General features: G+C 34.7%; 1 protein-coding gene and 1 pseudogene across 1 annotated transcript; both read left to right on the top strand.

The window, feature by feature from the left end:
- Nucleotides 1-384: 384 nt before the first annotated feature.
- LOC131611463 (UDP-glucuronate 4-epimerase 2-like) lies at nt 385-2,255 on the top strand. Its single transcript, XM_058883483.1, has one exon. The coding sequence runs from the start codon at nt 685-687 to the stop codon at nt 1,963-1,965; it is 1,281 nt and encodes a 426-aa protein (XP_058739466.1). The 5' UTR covers nt 385-684; the 3' UTR covers nt 1,966-2,255.
- A 14,947-nt stretch (nt 2,256-17,202) lies between these two features.
- LOC131613555 (uncharacterized) lies at nt 17,203-18,932 on the top strand (annotated as a pseudogene).
- The last annotated feature ends 3,830 nt before the right edge of the window (nt 18,933-22,762 follow it).

The raw sequence follows: 22,762 nt of genomic DNA, 5'->3' as shown, positions 1-22,762 counted from the left end.
AGTTTTAACATAATTTCGTTACTTTAATTACTTAAACTGTTTTTTCATAACTCACCCATTAATATTTGTGGCGGTAACATAGTTATTTTATGTTACACAAAAATACGCATACAATTTTTTAATAAAAGATATACATATTATTGTTTCCCTAAAACTTTGTTATACGAAATCTTCTAAATTCCCTAATATATAGATGATTCAAAACTTAAAACATACAAAGTAACAAACATCACACCCTAAATATAATCTATTTTTACTCTTTAAAAACAATGTCACAACCTTTCAATGGTTGAGAAACAAGAAACCCTTTATAGCAAAGCCTCAAAATGGCATCAATTGCATAAAACCATTGTTTAATTTCATCATCTCTCCTCCATCCATAAACAACTTTCCCCTAAGCAAAATATCCTCAAGGTTCCTTTACCTCCAAGAAAAAACAAGATTCTCCACATGAACCAATGAGAAAGAGGTGCAAAACAACATAATCAAAACCAAACATCACTTTCTCTTGAACATAAAAAACAAATTATGTTTTTGCAGTTATGTTTATTCATCTCAAAACATTTCTTATGTTGATGTATTATTTTTAAATAGTTTCCACATTATTATCGAGAAAAAAATTAAACTAACATAATCTTTAGCCTGTTGTTGCTCCGGACTTTCTCAGACTCCCCGAACAAATAAATGTTGCATAACATGGACAACATTCCTTCCTCACCTGGCAAGTTCAAGATGGAGAAAAGAACAAGATGGCAAACTTCCCTACAAAAGCTCACATTTTGGTCCATTTTATCCATGGGAGTTATCTACTTCCTTTTCTTCCGAGCCCCGTCATCGTTCTCCTCTGACACATCGCGTAGATCCTTACGAACCTACAGCTACGGAGGCGCAGCGTGGGAAAAGAAGGTTCGTTCGTCCGCACGAGTCACTTCCAAAAACGGAGTCTCGGTGCTTGTAACCGGGGCTGCAGGCTTCGTCGGAAGCCATGTCTCGATTGCACTCAAGCACCGAGGGGACGGTGTTCTTGGTCTTGACAATTTCAATGACTACTATGATCCATCGTTGAAACGCGGCCGCCAAGCGCTTTTGGCGAAAACAGGCGTGTTTATTGTTGAAGGCGATATCAACGATGTGTCACTTTTGAAGAAACTATTTGAGGTTGTTCCTTTTACCCATGTCATGCATTTAGCTGCACAAGCTGGTGTGAGATACGCTATGGAAAATCCTGGATCATATGTTCATAGCAACATTGCTGGTTTTGTTAATTTACTCGAAGTTTGTAAATCGGTTGAACCACAACCTGCTATAGTTTGGGCTTCTTCAAGTTCAGTTTATGGTTTAAACACAAAAGTACCTTTCTCAGAAAAAGATAGGACTGATCAACCTGCTAGTCTATACGCTGCCACGAAAAAAGCGGGCGAAGAAATCGCGCATACTTATAATCACATCTATGGACTTTCATTAACAGGTTTGAGATTCTTCACTGTTTATGGACCCTGGGGAAGACCTGATATGGCATACTTTTTTTTCACAAAGGATATATTAAAAGGGAACTCAATACCGATTTTCGAAGGGGCAAACCACGGAACCGTTGCAAGGGATTTTACTTATATTGATGACATTGTGAAAGGATGTTTAGGTGCATTGGATACTGCTGAGAAGAGTACTGGAAGTGGTGGGAAGAAACGAGCACCGGCGCAGTTGAGGGTTTTTAATTTAGGTAATACCTCGCCCGTTCCAGTTACCGATCTTGTGAGTATTTTGGAGAGGCTGTTGAAGGTTAAGGCCAAGAGGAATGTGATGAGGATGCCACGAAATGGCGATGTTCAGTTTACGCATGCGAATATAAGTTACGCAAAGAAGGAGTTCGGGTATAAACCTACGACCGATTTAGAAACCGGTTTGAAGAACTTTGTTAGGTGGTATCTAAATTATTATTCTGCAGGGAAAAAGGCTGATCAGTGATGATGGATTGTTTGTTTACACATTGTTGTAGTTTGTTTGAGTTTTTGTTTATTATGTATGGTTTTTGTGTTTGTATTGTCCCTTACATATATATATTAGTTGCATGGCATGGTTAGGATATTTCATGTGTCAACAAACTCAAAGGGACAAGAAGAATCATAGTTTTATGTTTTGTATTTTTTGTGTATGAATGTAACTGTTATAGTTTTAGATTTGTATAGTATTTATGACTCTCATAGAACACATGGTGATTCTTGGCAGTGTGTAATTGTAAAAAAAGTCAATAAATTTCGGCACAATAGTTTCATTTCCTTTTTTGATGGAATTTTTCATTCCTTAATTCTAACTGAATGAATTACTGTGACATATATATATATATATATATATATATATATATATATATATATATATATATATATATATATATATATATATATATATATATTCTTGATAGCTATTTGCTTTGTATATTACCTGAATTTTCTCTTAGCTGACAAAAATTTATCTCTATCTTTGCCAAGGAAGTTCTAAAAGGTTGATACGGCAAGCTAACAATGAGAAATTATCAGAGCTATCCTTTTGGAATGAAGGAAACCTCTTAAACTCAAAGAAAGCTTTTGGTTTCTAATATCATTTTGTTATGCATGGATTTCCTCAATTTTATGAGGTTTCTTCATGCCACCCCCAATTTTGACCCGACACCCACATAAATAGGCTGTGATTACGTTTTTTTCCTTATTAAAATTTCTGATTTTTGAAAAGTTTAGATAAATATCAGATTTTTATGCGGATATTGGATTTTTTTTGTAAATTTTACCGTTTAGATGAAAAATATTTGGATTTTTTTGCAAGTATAGTGGAGATTTCGAAAAAGTATGTAGAAATACCGAACATATTGTAAATTGTCGGTAAAAATTTAAAAAATTCTAGAAAAATGGTGAAGAAATACCGGATACTTAAAAAATCCAAGAAAAAATTACCGAATATTCAAGAACAGTTAACATATAAAACCTATTGGATGTATACATCAAATTTTCCAAAAAATTTTAAAAAAATTGGTAGGCAGTAATGAAATTAACGGGAAAACATATTTTTCGACACTTTTAACTAACGAAACCAGATAAAACATATATAGACAATGCAAAAGTGCTATAATATCATTACAAAATAAATTATGCCGACTTCCTAACTTCTTCTTCCTAGTGTCTAATACGTCACGCATTTGCTGATTCATATTCTCTCGCAACTTCACTATAATTTTGTCTGCATTGGTTTGTTACGGGAGGCAAAGGACAATTGGGTTTCAACTTCACCTGAGCTCAATGATTGTTGTTAATAAAACCAATTGCAATCATTTTGTGTCTACTTGAAACTATACATGGACTTACCACTAATGGGAAGAATGTGGTGTTAAGGTTCCAAGACAATGAGACAAATATAACACTGTATCTAGAAGCAAGAGGGTAACTCATATTAGGAGTCGTCTTCCACTTATCATGATCATGCACACCTAAGCTAGCTACCCGCAACACACTCCAAATTTTTGTACCATGTCATGGAACATATTGGAATACAGTTGATGGTGTTGATAAACTTCAGTATATCTAACTGTGTCTGAACCTAAGGCTATAACTCTTCGCCCTAGCCAAGTAAAGTTGTAAAATCCCGAAAACCACAATTTTCATCGTCACCCGCATCAACAATGTCACCAATGTACTGAAGTACAAAAACATAAAACTGAGACATATTTTAGTTTTGAATACTCGCTACATGGTTGAATTTCAGTTGGTTTTGTACATCATCTCTTTGTACTCTCTAACTTCCCTATGAGCCCTCAACATACCCCCACTATGAAATCACGATGTACATCATTCTCCTTTCCCCTTTTACCCTTATTATTTCCCTTATTTGACTTGTACTTCACTGGTGACAAACACATGGAAGTTATGGATGGATGTGTTAGTTCCTGAACTTTTTTCTTCATCGCCCTCGGGCCTACATTATCTAGTGTACTGAAATACTTCTTCAGCTCTTTACACTCTTCTTCTAAATCCAATTGTGTCCCACTTTCTTCTTTAGTGACCTCATGCTCTTCAATGAAAAAATTCTTCCGAAACACATATATCGATTCTAACGAAATAAGCTCTTCTTGTATTTGATAACCTGCAAATTCATAAGTATAAGGTTACCCGTTTATTGTTCTAATGAAGCAACCTCATGCTGCTTTGTCACAACCAAAGAGTTGTATTCTTTCGACCTCTTTTCTTATGTGTTGTATACATTATGTTGAAACGAAGCCGTGCAATGTGAAGTAAAATGGAGTGTTATACCGATGCTCAATGTTGGCAACACTTTTCTGAAATGATACTCTAATTGAGCCTAACAATGTAGAAAGTACCTCCTTTCCAGGACACCTTGGAACCAAGATATCCTGGACCTCAAAAGCTAGCCATAACCAAAACCGACCGAGAATTCCAAATAGACAATAAACCCCCCGCAAAGCCATCAGCTCCAGAAAAGGAATACTCTATGTCATCCAACCCCCACAAACTCCTAGCTAAAGCATCTGAAACAACATTCAACTCGGTTTCTTGAATAAGGAAAAAATCAGCCATGCCTTTGGAAATGATACTCTTAATTCTCTTCTCACCTCCCCTAATGTTGAAGCTCCCGACAATCATTTGAAACAGGTCAATTGCACCTTCCTTCCTTCCATTTCCCTTGTCTCCTCTGACTGCATCTTTTCAAGTTTCTTTTGTAAATCTCTCCTGGAATAGCCCGTCCCTACCCCAATCTTGGCGATAGCATCACATAACTTTTTTTCGCAAGCAGGTCCAAAGTTAGAGAGAGTCCTGAAGTTGCACCTAACTATATCTGAATCATCAGGATGGTGATTGCCGTGAGAAGAAGTACCCGCACCGGTTTTGTTACCATAAGAAGAAGAAGAAATAGTTTTTGATTTATTATTCAAGTGAAAAGAGTGACTTGGGCTTTCTATTTCCTCAGAAAGGCCCATCTTCAAGCAAGAGGATTTATTTTTTATCTTCCTAATGGGCCTAGTTGCAATTATAACCTTGGGCCCACCCACTTCTACAAAAGATTTAAAATACAACCTTTTCTTTTTCCTAACCTTGTTAAACTGTACCGCCGCCATAGAAAGAATAGGATTAGGTAAAGCTTGGGTCGGTTCCGTGCAAGCATTAGGAAATTGAAAGGTTTCTGCAACTTTAGAGGATTGAAGAATCAGAAAGGGTATGTTCACTAGATATTCCAATAGACTGATAGTCTATAACCTTGTTCTTCTTCTTTGTTTCCAAAACTGACTATAAAGCCTCATCGAAACACGCTTCCTCCTCCCTATGGCTTGTCCCCACACTCAAAAAGTTGCTTGTATTTTCTGACTTTTCTGAACCTTGACCTTTGTAACCGTGCTTATCTTAATCAGTCCCATCATCCGCCTTTTGTTGATCCCCCACAAATCCACTAGATAATTCCTCTGCAGTATTATCCAATGGATCAACTTGTTCGTCTGAATCACCATCTCCAACCTCTTGCTTATCAAAAATGGAAGAACCCACCATGCTTGAAGAAGAACTAGAAATCGAGTTTTTCACATATTTCTTCTGGGCAACTATTCTAACTGGCCCATATGAGTCTTCCCTAAGAATCAGAGTAAATAAAACCCCATCAATTGAAACCTTCAACACTTCTGGAAGAACAAAATCAAATGGGACCCTAACCATAACCCTTGCAATATCCATGTTGCTACCTCCCATCGTGTCCTCATCCACGCAAATGTATACTCCGATTTGAGTTGCTAAAATTTCAAAAAAATCAGTGCTTCAAGCTTGACACGGTACACCATACACCCTTACCCAAACCATCCTCTCCGAATCAACTGTGTTTTCCTACCATGGTTTTATAGTTTTGAACCACTGTTTCCACCACCAACCACCATCTTCTACCAGTTCTTGAATGATCCCTACCTCCATTTCTTCTAGTAAGCATAGGTTCGCCCCCAGAGGGTGAACTTTGGTTGAGAAATAGCCTTCGATTTCTAAATGCGTTTGTATGTTGTACGACTCCCCCAGGAACAAAACCTCCCCAATGTAAGCCTTCTTTCACCGGTCCCTAATAGCATAGTCAGATGAAAAGTTGAATGAAGGAATATGGCTCTGAACTGATGTCTTCTTAACTCCCCCTTGAACAGTGTCAATGAACGTTTTTGATCTCTCTACCACTCTAAAAGATTGTGCCGGTACCACAGTCCTTCTACCTTCCTCACGATTCTACAAAGCCCCCGGTCCCCCTTTCCCTCCACTCATATTAAATCTAGGTTGATTAGGATAAAAATTCTCCCGTCTATCAGAATGTTATCAAGCCTCATCACCGTCATCCTCTCGTCCTTCACCTCCTCGAACCTAGCAAGACAAAATCTTTTCCCAAATTTGTTTCGTCTATGCGGTATCACCACCTCCAATACCTCTCCCATACAACCAAATAAATTAAACATATCTACTGCCCTGCATCTACCAGGAAACTCAGAAAAATAGAACGAGGAAATCTTCTGTCTCGAACCTACCTGCATCCCTCCATAAGGGGAACAATCCCACCTTGGTGTTACATTCTGAAAGCCTCTCTTATGGACACGTTGCCACTCCATGAATGGCAATGGAAGAAAAACTGGAATTTTAGAGAAGAAGCCCTAGAGAGAAGGGAGAGAGCCAGACGTTTTCTCTCTCATCTTTTTCTCGAAATACACTTTATGGATAAGTTGAATGAGAGAGCTTCTGGAAAAAATGAGATGGAAATTACAATTATAATTTTTTTCTTCTGATAAATGCTTGTGCAGATGTTTATTCAAATTGACTCCAAATCCACCTAAGAAAATAGTGTGGCATACTGTATACCCAACCTTGTAGTTATTCAACTGTTCTTTTTCATTTTTGAACGTTCTCATTTGTGTAAATGAAATTGGATATTTTTATAGGATCTGAAAATATTTAATTTTATCTTTCTCTTCCAATTTGTTTCCTCCTGCTAGTCTGTATCAGCATATATAGGGTGGAAAAATTGAATGGTTACAGACTTACAGTTATGAATTTTGATTCCCATGAGAAGTATTCTGGATCGTCAGCCCAAGATCAAGGGGGGAGCTCTGAGAATGTTGGCGATGATGTAGCAGAAGATGTTTCTTTAAGAAATTCAAATAGTGAAGGAAGAACAACACACGATTATGCATCCAAACCTGTTGCTCTTTTGTCCACGCATGGTTCTATTAAAGCTGGAATGGATGAGTCTATCACAGTTGAAAAAAGGGAAAGGTTGCCTTTATCTGAAGATATTTCCAATGCGTTTGTGGTGTAAACGAGAGATGATCAAGTAACAAATTTAGGATGTGCTATCTCTCCTTTCCTCTTTAGTTTAATTGCGGAACTTTATGTTTAATTATGAGGGTATTAGTTGGGCATATTGGGAAAAATCATGTGGATTTGATTTATAATATATATTCTCATTTATTGCAGGGTAGGGGCAATGCAGGAAGCTAGTGATTTGGATATGGGGAAATCTTGTCAAAGCACAGATGCGATTATATATGATCAAAAGGAGATTCCTTTGTTTGAAACCGGTGAGAGTGATCAGTCTCTCTCTTTCAGGAATTGCTTTGGAGAATACTATAATCGAGGAGGTATCTCATGAAGCATTCAGGTTTGGATAAAAACCAGCAAGATGATTTTGCAATTGTGGGGACTTCAATTGAAAAATTGGAGAGAGAAACATTACCGAGTTCATCTTATGAAGATGAATTGATTCTTCAGTCTAATCAAACAGATAAGCAAGGGAGCCCTTAGTTGACAGGATGTAGCGCTTCATGATGAAATGGCAACCTTGCATTGTTAGTTGATAAGATTAAAAATCTGGAAGACAAGAATTAATCTGTTAAAGAATCCACAATGCACTTGGAACAAATTTCCAAGGAAAGTGTATCACTTTGGATGAGAAAAAGGTTTAAATAGAAGAAATTGCAGTTACTAAAGATTCTCGGCAGATAGATCAGGGTCTAGATGATGGTACAGCATGGGGGCCATTTGAAAATATACCTGAACAAGAAAATTTTTATGATTTTCATTGGCTTTGTTTCATTGAAGACTGATTTTAATGAGGTGGAGAATATTTTGGTGAAGCTTGAAAAGGAAATTGATAAGTTTCATTCTCAATCACTAATCTCTGGCAGGACTGCTGAGAAAGTTTCTTCACCTGTGGTATCAAAATTTACACAGGCCTTTGAACCAAAAGTAAATGAAACTGAGCACGAGGTTGAGATAAGTGTTTCAACAGATGTTCAGTCAGTTGAACTAGATTGAGAACCAGATTAAATGTTACACCATCTACTGGACAAAGAAGCTGAAAGGCAAAGCTATGAGAACCAAATTGAAGACTTAAGATTTAAATTTAATCTTTAGGATACATTTATTTTATGTTTTAATTGGATATTTTTGTGTTTTGTTTGAGAGACCATATCGTGATTGCTCTCATCCATTGGTTGCCTTCAAGCTGCTGCAGAATTTGTTGTAAGTGTAGGAAATTGGGAAGCAAATCTTGGTGGTTGGGTATTTTGATCCAAATTGTTAACACCAGAGTCTGATCCTTGTAACGGTGAGAATATGGATGTTAATGGATTTGTGTATGCGGGCCAACTATTTTGTAAATCTGCCATAAAAGACGTTGACATGCCATATGAAGGATCTTGCATTGGGATTAAATATCCAGGTATATATGGCCTAGATACATTAACTCTTGGGGGTCTTGGGGTCACAGGTTGACCCTGAATCGCTGCAGAGAAAAAATTTGGTCCACTCTTCGAGTTTGAAGGTATGGCCATTGAACTTGTCGTCCAAGAAATGGTCGTTGTACCTTGAATTGATGGTATGGCATCAGTTGTATTTGTAGCGATCGTGCCTTCTCCCTTCGGAGGAGGAATTTGTTCTACATTGTTATTGGGAGGGTTAACCATCTTCCTATTATATTTCCTTTTTGGTATTAGTTCATTGGTATTGGCTAATTTTCCACTCCTTAATATCATGCAACAATGTTAAACAAATTGAAATGAAATAGAAGACAACACAAAACAAAATTTGTGACACAAACTAGACACAGTTCCCTCTGGGCGTGCCAATTTGTTTACCCTAGAATTTGGTAAACAAGCATTAGTCTTCCAAGACAAAGATGTATGGTTACTCACTAGATCGACTAGATTGATCCTAGGACGATGTGTTTGGTTTGGTGATCTATGTCTTTTGAATGTTCATCTTCTCGAATGTTATGGTTAATTTGTAAGTAATTATAACAATATGCGAAGTAAATACAGGAAAATAAAGAAACTTCGACTTAAATGTAAAAGGAATTAAAAGAACTTTTGTAAAGATAAATTGACAAGTGAATAAAACTTGGTGAATCATATGTACAATCTCAGAAACTCTTTTCTCGGTAAATGTTGGTACTTCGAGTGATATTGAGTATTTGTACGAGATTTGAACACACTAAATCCTAACGCCTATATTCTAATTTATACTAATTCGACCATAACAGTATTTTCCTAACAAAAAGCCACGTTCGTTGTTTGCATATCCTTTGAATCCTCAGACTTCCATGCATCCTTTTGGATAAAATCAATCTTTTGAATTTGAAATCTCCTTCCTTTCGAAGCGCCAAATCAACCAATGCGACCGTCAAAGTATTTCTCTTTAAAGCTTCAAAATATCTTAAGTCTCTCATCTACTCACCAACATAAGACTGTTCACCAACACTTAGCAAAATTAGACTACCCATGTCTGTCTGTCGAAATCTTCACGAAATAACTTAATTTCTTAGTCCAAAATGTCACAACCAGATTATATTTAAATCTTAAGAAATAATTAATTGAGTTAATTATGTAGTTAATATTATTTGTTCAAATATTTTTATTAATCATAATTAATAGAATAATTTTGTGACAATTATTTTAACACAAAAGTATAAGTAAGACGCGTTATTAGATGGAAAAATATAATTATATTTAAATACTTTATAGATATATTATATTTTTTATTATACAAATCTATATGTGAATTTTATCTCCATCTACACGATCTTTCAAAATGCATCCATACTTCCATAATAAAGAAAATAAAATTTTCTAAAATTATGAATATAAAATATATAACCATTGTATTTAATTATGATCGGAGAATAGTATGAAAAAAAGCTCTCTAAAGTTTGTCTTGAAAAAGTTTATGTATATTAATCGGTTTGGATTTTCTCCTTTAATATTTTTTTCTTCAATTATCTCCTTCACATTGTCTGTATCTTTCTCTAACATTTTTTCTCTCTTATTTTATTTATTATTTTTTCTTAATTCTCCATATGCTATTGCATGTGTTTTGGTTGAAGGTGGGGAAAGGATGGAAGGAAATAATACATTGTAATATATAAATACTTAATTCTTTGTTGTTTTTTCATTTATATCAATGTTTTAAAAACTAAATTGAATCGGTCGGTTCAATCGGTTGGACCGTGAATCAAAGATGAAATCAATTGGGTCAGCCTTTCAAAACCGCTAGTGGGTCAAAACTGGAGTAGAACTGGAAAAATCAAATTTTACCGTCCAAAATCATTTGAACCATAGAATCAGAGCCGATTTTATAAAACGGTCCAGTTAAAAAATGCATCAAAGTGACCTTTTTTTAATTGTTTAATATGTAAATATCAAAACTTAACATACATTGTCCAGTCACAAATTAATTCCGTGTTTTTATTACAAACATACAAATTTCTAAAAATTGTCACTTCGTTATAGTTTTTCTTTCAACCACATTTTATCATATGTTTGTCGTAGTTCAACTCAAATTTACTTTTTGTTGTTTAATTAAGTGTATTGTATTGTTTTGTTTTTGTATTCTATCTTTTAATTTAGGTATTTTTTAATTATTTAAATTTTTTTTTAATTATTATGTTCTATTATTTTACTTTTGATTTGAATTAGTTTAACTTATTTTATTGTAATTCTTTAATTTATTCAAATTATTCTTAAATGAAGGTTGAAATAAAGTGTATAATTGTGTTGTGTTATTATACGTACTATCAATATTGTTTTGCTAAGTTTGTAACTGATTTTTGAAATATTTATTTTCTTAAGTTGTGAATATATGATTATGTTTGACATATTTATCAAAAATTAGTTTCATATTATTAGTTTATGAGTGAAGACCCATTTTGGTCCCTCATAAAAATTATAGAACTCAAATTAATCCCTGACAAAAAAGGGACTTGGTTTAATCCCTTGCAAAATTTAATCAGACCATATTAGTCATTTCGTACATATTTTTTAAAATCAATTTTTTTCCTACTTTCAAATCGTGACTGCACTGCCACGTTAGATTTTACTTTATTGTTCATTTTTTACATACTAAATTTATTTTTAATTTCAATTTAGTTTTAAACAAATCATATTTAAAACATCAAAAAAAACCAAAATTTATTCCTAAAAGAATCAAATAAAAAACCTTTAAGGCACATCATATGCTTTAACCACTAGGGTAATGTACATTGGTGATAAATTGTTCCCATAATTATTAGTAATATTAAACATTTTTTATCTTAAAATATAAAATACAAAATTATAAGATAAAATGATAGTCATTTTAACACTACACCAATTATTTTTAATATTTTTAATGGTGAATACCTAATTTAATAATTTCGAATAAAAAATTTACTTATTTACTTATTTTAAATAATACGTAAATAAATATTTATTTATTTTAAAAGTAAGGAGTATATAACAAATTCATCAAAAGAGCTTCAAAGAAAAATAACTCAGTATATTCAAACATATATTACTAGGCACTAGTGATGAATCATTGTTCGCTTTCAATTGAATATACCGAACACAAATTAATCATTTGAATCATCATCATATAAATCATATAAGCCATGTGGATATTCTTAATTACATGTATTTAATTGCAGAAAAGGAATACTTACATTAGTACTTCTGATTCATCAGTCACAGTGACCATTAGGGTTCAATGTTTATCTAGTGCAAAGTCAAAGGAAGCAGGAAGAGGGGATCAATGGAAGCGAGTGTTTAGAAGGAAGTGGGTTGCTAAATCACAATGGGAGAGTAAGAATCATAATGGGAATGAAAAATCTCTGGAGAACAGAAGAATATCTTCTTTTTTCTTCACGTCCTTTGCAGATAATCTAAATGCTAAGCACATGTATGAGACATTTCAGTCTTTTGGCGACATAGATGAGGTGTTTATTCCGACAAAGCGAGATGCAAGGGGAGGTCGTTATGGTTTTGTTCAATTTCTCGACGTGGAAGATGAACGAACCCTAGCCATGAAGTTAGATAATATCTTCATAGGAGCTAGGAAACTTCATGTTAACTTACCAAAGTATCAGAGGAGACATGTGCAAGTGGAAGGAGCCCATAGGAGCGACTATGGTAGGGTGCACGTACCTTCGAAGCCAGGGAAACTGGATTTTGTTATTAAACTTGGTTGTTCTTATGTTGATGCATTAAGGAACAACAATAGTACTGATATCAAGGAGAAAGCTATGAAAAAAGTATCGTGCACTGTGGAAGATGAAGACTTGAGGAGATTCAAGAAGGCAGTCGTGGGTTTTGTGTTAAAACCAGAGAGCTCTTAAAATTTTCAAGAAATCCTGAATCAAGAAGGTTTCTATGCCATAAATTCCATTCCTCTTGGAGCAAATATGTGCCTTTTAGAAGATAGGTTGGAAGGTGCAATCCAATCATGGCTAGCAGATGATGGAGAGTGGGTGAAGCGATGGTTTAAGGAAGTTTGTCCATGGAACCCGTCGGATGTTGACAAAGAAAGAGTTACATGGATTCATTGTTATGGTGTACCGTGTCATGCGTGGATGCTAGAAGTTTTTAGAGAAATTTTATTGCCGGTGGGAATTTTTTGTTGTGCTGACGATAACACGAGGCAAAAAACAAAAATGGATGTAGCTCGGGTCTTAGTAAAAACTGGTGATTCTAAAGCTATCTTAGAAGATATTAAGGTGATAATCAATGGTGTGAGTTTTGTGGTAAGTCTTGTCGAGGATGCTCAAAGCCCCCTTCACAATATTCCTTCTGATGGTTCGTCGGAAGTTTCAGACTCAGAAGAAGATAGGTCAAATCATTGGCAGCAGGATGAAGATGATGAAGATGATGAACAATCATGGGACAGGGAGGAAGGTGAAGTAGGATGTGACCTAACTTTCTGTCACGAAAAAAGGGATAACTTAGAGGATCTAGAGGATGTGCAGGCTTTGACTATTCCCCATAAAGGTGAAAGTGCTTTAAGGGCTGACAATTGTGTAAAGGCAAGGTCTGGAGACACAGGGCTCGAAGCACATCATGAGGGGACCTTTTCTCCTTTATTAAAAAATAAACTAATACTCTCAAATTCAAGTCAGCAGTCTCACGTTAGTCCAACCCTCATGGGCTTGGAATCTCTCTTGGATCCTATACCCTCTGTCCAAGGCCCAAATGCTCATGGCCCAATACCTCTAGTAATTGAGAATGGGCTCGGTGGGACAGAAGAAGTCAATGGACCTAATAGGCTTAATTCTCAGCTGAATAGAAAAAAGAAAAGAAGCTCATCTCTGAATTATCTAACACAGTGGGGTCTAACAAAGCTACAAACCAAATGCTCATCAACGACAATCTGAGGGAAGACTCAACATTCAAACCCTCCTTCTTTGCTCCACTGTTACCAAATTCCACTCTTTCAAAATCGCATTCAGACTCATCATCCAATTCCCAATCTAAATTATCAGGTGGCGTTGTTCTATGCTGCGAGCCCATATCAGACGGTGATGTGAATCAAGGGAATTCTAGATTCCGATCCAACAAGGTCAATATTGCTTCAAAGATATGGAGAAAGGCATCAGACTTGGGCATTCAAGGCGGGGGCGACGAAGCGTTCATCTTGGAGGAGATTAGGCGAATGGAAACAAAGGAAGTTGAAGCAAAGGCTCAGAAGGCGAGAAAAAACATAGGTTCATCATGAATCTTTTGTCTTTCAACATCAGAGGGGGAGGAAATTCGGCCAAGAAAAGAGTAATCAGAAATCTTATTAGTGATGGGAAAGTAGAATTATGTATGCTTCAAGAGACTAAGATGCAAACAATGGAAAACAGTATGGCACAAGCATTTTGGGGTAATGGGGAACTAATGTGGACTGCAAAACATTCTGTTGGAAGATCAGGAGGCATGTTAATGTTGTGGAACCCAAATTCTGTGGTGGCTCAGCTAAGTTTTGAGGGGGGGGGGGGGGGGGTTTGTGGGAATGCAGAGCATTTGGAAAGGTAAAGTCATTTATTTTGTCAATGTTTACTCCTCCTGTGATATTAGCAGGAAAAGACAATTATGGGCTGAACTAATCAATCTTAAAGCTACCCATCCTGTCGGCGATTGGTGTATCGGCGGGGATTTTAATGCCATTAAGCGAAGATCAGAAAGGAAAGGCTCGAGAGTGCAATTCAGCAACACAGAAATGTCTGAATTTGCAAAATTTATAGGAGAAATGGAGCTGCTGGACTTACCTGCTTTTAGAAACAAGTTTACGTGCTTCAATTTAGCAGGGGATTCAATGAGTCGTCTCGACCGTTTCTTAGTTTTTGAAGGTCTAGTTGATGCTTGGGGCTTGAAGGGCCAATCAATCGATGCTCGGAGTATCTCAGATCACTGTCCAATTTCCCTCAAAGCGAATCTGATTAACTGGGGGGCCAAACCATTTAAGTTTTTTTTATCTTGGACGAAACATCCTAATTTTTACTCACTAGTAGAAGATGTTTGGTCAGCGTCTATTGTTCAAGGTCGTAGCATGTTCCGCTTCAAGGAAAAGTTAAAAATTCTTAAAAGTCGGCTAAAGGTGTGGAATAGAGAAGTTTTTGGGTTTCATGATTTCGAAAAGGCGTTTGATTCGGTTTCATGGGACTATCTCTTTTATGTCATGAAAAGAATGAATTTTGGTTCTAAATGGTTGGGATGGATTCAAGCATGTGTGAGTTCCTCTTCTTTCTCGGTTCTGACAAATGGCAATCCAACTATTGATTTTCAAGCTAAACGCGGCCTTCGTCAAGGAAATCCACTCTCTCCGTTTCTCTTTATCCTGGCTACGGAAGGTTTATCAGGCTTATTGGGTAACGCCATCGCTAGTAACTTTTATCATCCCTTTCCGTTGGGAGATTCTATCCGGGTAGAGCTTCTTCAGTTTGCGGACGATACGATTCTCTTAGGGCAGCCGACTTGGGAGAATTTGGGAACAATTAAAGCACTGCTCCGCGGTTTTGAGTTATGTTCTGGCCTATCAGTTAACTTCTGCAAGAGCAGAATTATTGGCATCAATGTTGCGCCGTTTGTTTTGCAGGCTGCCTCTAATTTTTTGCATTGTTTGATCAGCTCATCAACATTCGTTTTCCTTGGTATCCAAATAGGCTGTAATCCACGAAGACGGTCTTCATAGGATCCGGTTTTGACAAAGGTAAGGAGTAGACTGGTTCTATGGAAAGGCAAGTATTTAAATTTGGGTGGTCGGATAGCTCTTCTGAACTCAGTTCTCAATTCCATTCCTCTGTTTACATTCTCGTTCTACAAAGCGCCTAAGGTTGTTATCCAAGAACTTATTAGCATACAACGTGCTTTCTTATGGAATGGGAAAGAAAATTTAAGATGGATAAATGGGGTGGCGTGGTCGACTATTTGCTTACCGAAAGCCGCTGGTGGTCTCGGTGTGAAGCATTGCGAAATTTTCAATAGAGCCTTAATGAGTAAATGGGGTTGGAGGATTTTGGTCGAGAAGGGGTCACTATGGCATAACGTTTTAACTTTCAAATATGGAGACATTAAGTGCGCAATTCGGGCAGACGGTTCCTCTAGCATTAATCCAAAGCACTCTTTGTGGTGGAGGGACTTGCGTATTTTGTTGGGCGTATGGGGAGCTGAAGCAAATTGGTTTCGTAACTGCCTATCGTGCAAGTTTGGTAACGGTGCTGATACAGATTTTTGGAGGGATCGTTGGATAGGTAATGACGCACTGCATAATCAATTCTCTACGCTATTTGAGGCACTGCAGGAACCGTTGGTGAGGATTTCAGAAGCTGGATTTTTAGACCAGAATACTTGGGTTTGGTCCTTTTGCGACACTTCTATTTCTCTGTCAGCTATGGAGGTTGAAGCTTGTGTCAATCTACACAATATCCTGCAACATATAGCGCATAACCTCTTGAATCAAGATGAGTTTGTTTGGTGGCCCTCGGCAGCAGGTTTTTCTGTTAAATCGGCCTTCGATAGGTTGTCGTTTGGGTGGGATCAGATCTTAACTCTAAGCGATGAAAAGCTGGCAGCTCTCAAACTCATTTGGAAATCGAAGGCGCCTTCGAATATACAATTGTTCGGCTGGAGGCTGTTTCACAATCGTCTACAAACAAGGGAAGAGTTGGCAAAGAGGGGGGTTTTATCAGGTGCGCTTAACTTGGCTTGTCCATTATGTTCGGGTTTTGAAGAAACACACACTCATCTTTTTTTATCTTGTCGTGTTGCCACCGAAGTTTGGAAATCCATCATGGAATGGGTAGGAGTAAACTTGTATCCTACCATTCTTTCCATTCCGGATCACTTTTTACGGTTTCATTCGGTAGTATGTAGGCGGGATAGAAATAATCTTTGTAGTATAATTATTTGGTTGTCGGTTGTTCGGGCTACTTGGTTAGTAAGAAACGATATAGTGTTTAACGGAGGGGGGAAGGGCAGTCGAGAGATCTTTTTCATGGCAAAATCGTTGGCTTGGGATTGGGTTTATGCCGCTTTTTCGGGTGAGCTCCAATTATCTGTAACATCTTGGATGGTTAATCCCTTACAGGTTCTGTTGTAATTTGTTTTCCTTTTGTAAAAGGATTGAGTACTCCTAGTACTCGTGTTTAATATAATTCTGTCGCTTATCAAAAAAAAAACTACATCCAGTTCTTTAAGTTTATTCTTTTGGATTCTAAATATAGTTATAGAAAAATGAAAAAGTTGGATCAACAAAAATTGATGTGGCAAATTTTTTTATCCAATTTTTTTTGCAAATAAAAACATAAACCTCCTCGTTACTCCACCGGAGAAGCCCTCGCCGTCGCCGAGAAAAAGAAACAACACAACAACCTTCAATTGAAAAAATGGAGGACAACTCTGAAATGAAGAAGGAGCAACAACTTCAACTCCATAAACTGCACCACATAATATTTGAGGAAACTCTAAACCATATGCTTTCCACTCTTTGGAACACAAGGAAAATCGGTCATCCCCTTTCCGATAAATCATATTTTCAATCCCTTCTCAACCTCTCTTTGAATTCCTAACTCGATCCTGTACTACAATCTACTGTTAATTTATGATACATCATCAAACATTTCAAACTGGTACAATGCTTCAAAGTGGAAGACTTTCAAAAGATTTGGTGCTAGGAAAATTTGAAAAAGTTTTGGAAAGGATATGGCAATAGTATGTGGAAGATCAATGAAGGGGAATTAAAAAACATAACCAAGTTTATTATATAAATAATAAGGAACTGTGAAAGGGAAGATATAGTTGACAAGGGCTTTGGTTAACTAGAATTGTAAAATTCTATTTTCTTTAATTGTTATAATTTATAAAATGAAATTGTAGGAAAACCTTCCTTACCTCAAATCAATGACTTGGACCATGGAGAATTGTGGCAAATCCCCTGCAGATATAGTGGCTATAATCAGCCTTAAGGTAATGTGTGAAAAAGTAAGGTTGTCATAGTATGAAAGGATAATTTTACTGGAGCTGCAGTGGTAATGTTGTTATAGTATGAAAGGATATCCTTGTAATATATGTAATGTTGTTAGAGTCAGGGCCGGTCCTGGCCTTTTAGAGACCCGGGACAAATAATAAAATAAACCCAATAAAAAAAATTGAACAATTAATTAAAATATTTTATTATAAATAATAAAAATATTAATATATTTTTAATAATATATTATAAAATAAATATGATAATATATATTTTTATAAAAAATAACCATAGATAATTTGAATTCGGTTTTTCTATCACTTTCTCCTTTTCTAAGTATTAAAAGAGTAAAATTTGTTAATAGTAATTATATAAAGATAAGATCTTTAGTTATTATTAGGACTACATAAGAACTAATTAAAAAAAATACTTATATTCAATTTTTTAAAATATATTATTCTAAAATAAAATTTAATAATATATTTTTTATAGAACAAGATCAACCCACTAATAAATATATGATATTCCTTAATCTAAGAACTTAACAATAAATAATTTAATCATATAAGTAGTTTTGTTTATATAGATATAACAGAAAATTAAGTAGCTTTTATATTTTCTAATTTTGTTAGTAATAATTAATGAAAGTAGTATTATATATATAAAGTAGAAAACAATAAAAAAAACAAGTATTTTATTTAGTTCAGTTGGCAATGAAAGTAATTATAATAATATAGTGCACATGTTCAATACATGATCCCTATATTTTTGGCATTTTATTAAAATAACAATAAAAAGCAAATATTCAAGCCTCAGGAATCGAACCTACATTACTAGGTACAAAGGCAAATCAAGAATTCCCCTGCGCTACAAAGACATCATATATTTCTAATTAAAATATATATAGAAATATTTTTTAATGCAATTCATAAAACCCAGACCCCAAAATTTGAGGCCCTGAACTGTGGGCCTGCTTGCTCAGGCCTAGGGCTGGCCCTGTTTAGAGTATGAAAATATATCCTTGTAACATCTATTTTCTTTTATTGCAGCAGGATTATAGCAAGTCTCCATTAGGCGAAACAGAAGTTTCAGCTCACAAAAGATACACTTGAGGTGATGCTGAGATCTATAACATGCACTAAAAAGTTTATTCGAGTGAAATATTAAAGGAGCTTGACACTTAATTATGAAAAGTAATTGTTTTTAAACTTGTTTAAAACCCCGTAATCTGTCTCTTTTTTTAGTATTGACTTTATCTCATGTGGCGTGTTACTTAAGTCTCTGTTAGTGGAATCTAACGGGAGAGACTAAAAATATGGACGAAAAATATTGCAAGGACCATTGTTTAAAGAAAAATTCTATAGGAATTAAAATTGAAAGTTGTCATATTTATAGGGACTAAAAACATATTTAACCTTTTTTAAATTTGTGTATTATTTAAAATAAATAAATAAGGGAATGTTTATTCTGAACTATTAAGTTAAGTATTCTTCATTACAAATATTAATAACAGAAGCTAATTTGCATAACTGTAAAGTAACTAGCAATTAATCGGAAAGGACTTATTTTTTATTTTAAATTCAAAAATATTTAATATTACTACAAATCTTGAAAATTGTTTGTCGTAATGTACGTTATCTTAGTAGTAAAGGCATATGATATGACTTAAAGGTCATTGGTTTGATTTTGTTAGAAAGCTTTTTTTTTATGTTTTTAAATATGAATTGTTTAAAAAGATAAAATTGAAATTAAAAGTTAAAATCAATTAAGTATTTTAAAAATAAAAAATAAAAAAATCTAATCTATCAGTCCAATCACAGTTTAAAAGTAGGAAAAAACCCGATTTAAGAAAAATATTGACAAAGAGACTAATATGATTCGGTTAAATTTTATAAGGGGATTAAATCAGTTTTTTTTTTTTTTTGAGGATTAATTTAGGTTTTGTAATTTTTGTGAGAGATCAAAATGATCCTCACTCTTAATTTATCAGTCCAATCACAATTTAAAAGTAGGAAAAAACCCGATTTAAGAAAAATATTGACAGAGAGACCAATATGATTCGGTTAAACTTTATAAGGGATTAAATCAATTTTTTTTTGTTGAGGATTAATTTAGGTTTTGTAATTTTTGTGAGAGATCAAAATGATCCTCACTCTTGATTTATTTATTAAATGGTTCGACCATAGCTACCAATAAAATCTTAAATTGAAATCTCCACGAGTTCGATCTCCTGTCCAATTTTTAAAACATTTATTTATATTGTTTTTGTTAAATTTTAAAATCTAAAGAAAACCTCACTTTATAGATCTATATTCGATGAAGTAATTTAATATCGATTTACAACTGAAACAAGTCCTTCTCAACTAGTTCTCCTCTCTTGTCTAGTCCCATGAATAAATGCAATAAAAACACCAATAATGTTAATTTGATGTTGATGTTGATATTAAACATGACCTCAATATAAACCGACTAGTTTTGTTTGAACGTAGTCACGGGAACATGTAGCTATCTACTTTAAGAGAATAAGAACAACCCAATAATTAACTTTCACGTGCCATCAAAAATTGTAAAAGGTGTGCATCCATCACTGTCCAAATCAGTGCTTCATTATCACAAGAGTGCTGTTCAAGAGTTTCACTAGTTTTACAAAGTGCAAAAAGATGAGAAATTTTTTGTGAGAAAAGACATTTTAATGTCGATACTCGGTTGTTTAAGCGGCCTAAAATCATCTTAACATGCTACGTGGGGTGTTGTTTAAGTCGTTTTTAAATAAGTCATTCTCATGATTAGGACGGTTGAAAATTTTAATATAACCGAAGCAAAATGTTGTTAAATAATCCAACTATTACTTTAAGTTAATAAACCTAATTATTGTTTCTCAAACAATTTAACAACTAAATCGAATAGTTCTTAATCGAATTAAACCTATCCAATTGAATCAAAATTAATTAACCAAACTTTATAACATTATTGTTGATTTCAATAATAAAATAGGTGATAAAGCACCAAGGAGATACAAAGGGTTAACAATGAAAGCCCATGAAGTTCAAGAAAACCTTTTGAAATATATGGGTATTTAATTCACCATAACAAACTATTCGATTTTTAAAAGAAATAGTTACGTCCAGTTTAGAATTAACAATTGGATTAGATTGTTGAAATATATTAGCCTATCTAAAATGCCCCCCCCCCCCCCCCCCCCCCCCCCCCCCCCCCCCCCCCCGTTTGTTAGGCTATGGATTTAGGGGTCAATTTGAGAAACATTTTTATATTTTTTGATTTTTTTTGAACAACATATTTTTGTGAGAGACGTTCAAAATCTTAAGGTGATAGATGTAGTTCTTCTACTTTTGAATGCTCAAGTCTCCACATTCCTATAATGTGGAGTTATGATAATGCTCGATTGTTTATTCCAAACAAACTTAAATGTCAAAAAATGTTAGTTGAAGTTGTGACACTTTAGGAATAGATGAATTAAAGAAGGTTTTAGAAGTTAGGATAAATGATAACTTGACAAGGAATGAATAAGGACGAAAAGTTGCAAGAAGGAATGCAATTTTGTTGGAATAAGTTTGGCTCATCAACTAATTATTGATGTTTTCATGATAACAAGTACATTTGTATGAAGAACAAGTTTATTTTTTAACGACTGTTCAATGTGCAGATCTAAAATAAAGCAAAATTGACTCTGAAGAAGTCAAGTTGAAATGCACTAAATATTAAACTAAGCACATGTTGAATCTAGAGATCAACGGAATTTGAAGACTAGAGAAGTTTGAATATTGACGTTATTAGAAACAAGCAGAATCTGATTTAAAAGAATGACTTTGAACTCTAAACAAGTTTCACCATTATGTATCTGAAGCCTCTGATGCAAAAGGATAGTGTATGAAAGAAGTTCTTGAAGAAGTAGCAAATCAAATCTAGAATGTGGGTTATCAAGTCAATGCTTTGTATGAATCTATTCAGAAGACATCATTGATAAGCTCTAACTCTCTACAACTTTGATATCTCAAAGATCGAAGACTAACCCTGATCAAGCCTCATCATAACCTATCAGAAGCCTCTGAACCAAGTAATTAAGTGTGAAAAAGAAGAAAGTGACTCTGAGCTCTGATCAATCTTCGTCTAATTCTATTAGAAACCTTTGCATCATGAAGTTAGATGTAAAAGAAGTATGTGTGAAAATACTGCGTCATTTCCTTACATAAGGACTACATAAAAAATAACATGGTACATTATAATAGTGTGTCATTTCCTTACTACTTTCGTTATTGAGCCTTTAGTCTTGGGCTTTGTTGACGCCTTAAAGGAAATTTTAGTTCGTAAAGAAAGGTATATATATTATGTTTCCATAAATTTCAAATAAGTCTAATTGAAGTACCAAATAATACTTGATGGCTTGATTCTGATGCAACAACTCATGTGTCACATACTATACATGGATTCCTTCCGACCCAAACCATAAAAGGAAGTAAGAAGTTTGTTTATATGGGAACATAATGAAGACACAAATATAGGGAATTTGAATGTATAAATTGATCTTAAATATTGGGCGTCTGTTGAAAACACTTTTGATAGGGTAAGTATTTCCTTAATCGTTTCCACAGGGATTAGTGCGATATTACCGTTGTTCTACATTTAAATATGTTTTGAGGGAGGGTTTGGAAAGAGTTTCGTAACATAAAGTTTAGATCGCATAAAAATTAAGCAAAGACGGTAAAATAGGGTTTTAAATGATTTGAGAAAAACGTGTCAAGATTAGGTTTCGTGAACTTGCTTCACATATATTCGATTAATCAAGTGTATGAACTTATTAATGATTGATACAACCACGTATCCTCTCGATACCGTTTATCTCTAAAGCAATATCGTGAATATTATCATATTAACCATTAGATGATCTCTCATGCTAACAATCAACATGATAATCTTAAAAGCTTGATACAAGTGATTATCAGCTCACAAATCTATCTCTAGAGTTTGTTTGTTGATAG

This window comes from Vicia villosa, linkage group LG6, assembly GCF_029867415.1.
Source record: "Vicia villosa cultivar HV-30 ecotype Madison, WI linkage group LG6, Vvil1.0, whole genome shotgun sequence".
Taxonomy (NCBI): Eukaryota; Viridiplantae; Streptophyta; class Magnoliopsida; order Fabales; family Fabaceae; genus Vicia; species Vicia villosa.
Note: the sequence above shows the minus strand (reverse complement) of the source record. Positions and strands in the feature narration are given on the sequence as shown.

Excerpts from the sequence above, each read along its gene's own strand:
- LOC131611463 (XM_058883483.1), top strand. The coding sequence starts at position 685 with ATGTTGCATAACATGGACAACATTCCTTCCTCACCTGGCAAGTTCAAG.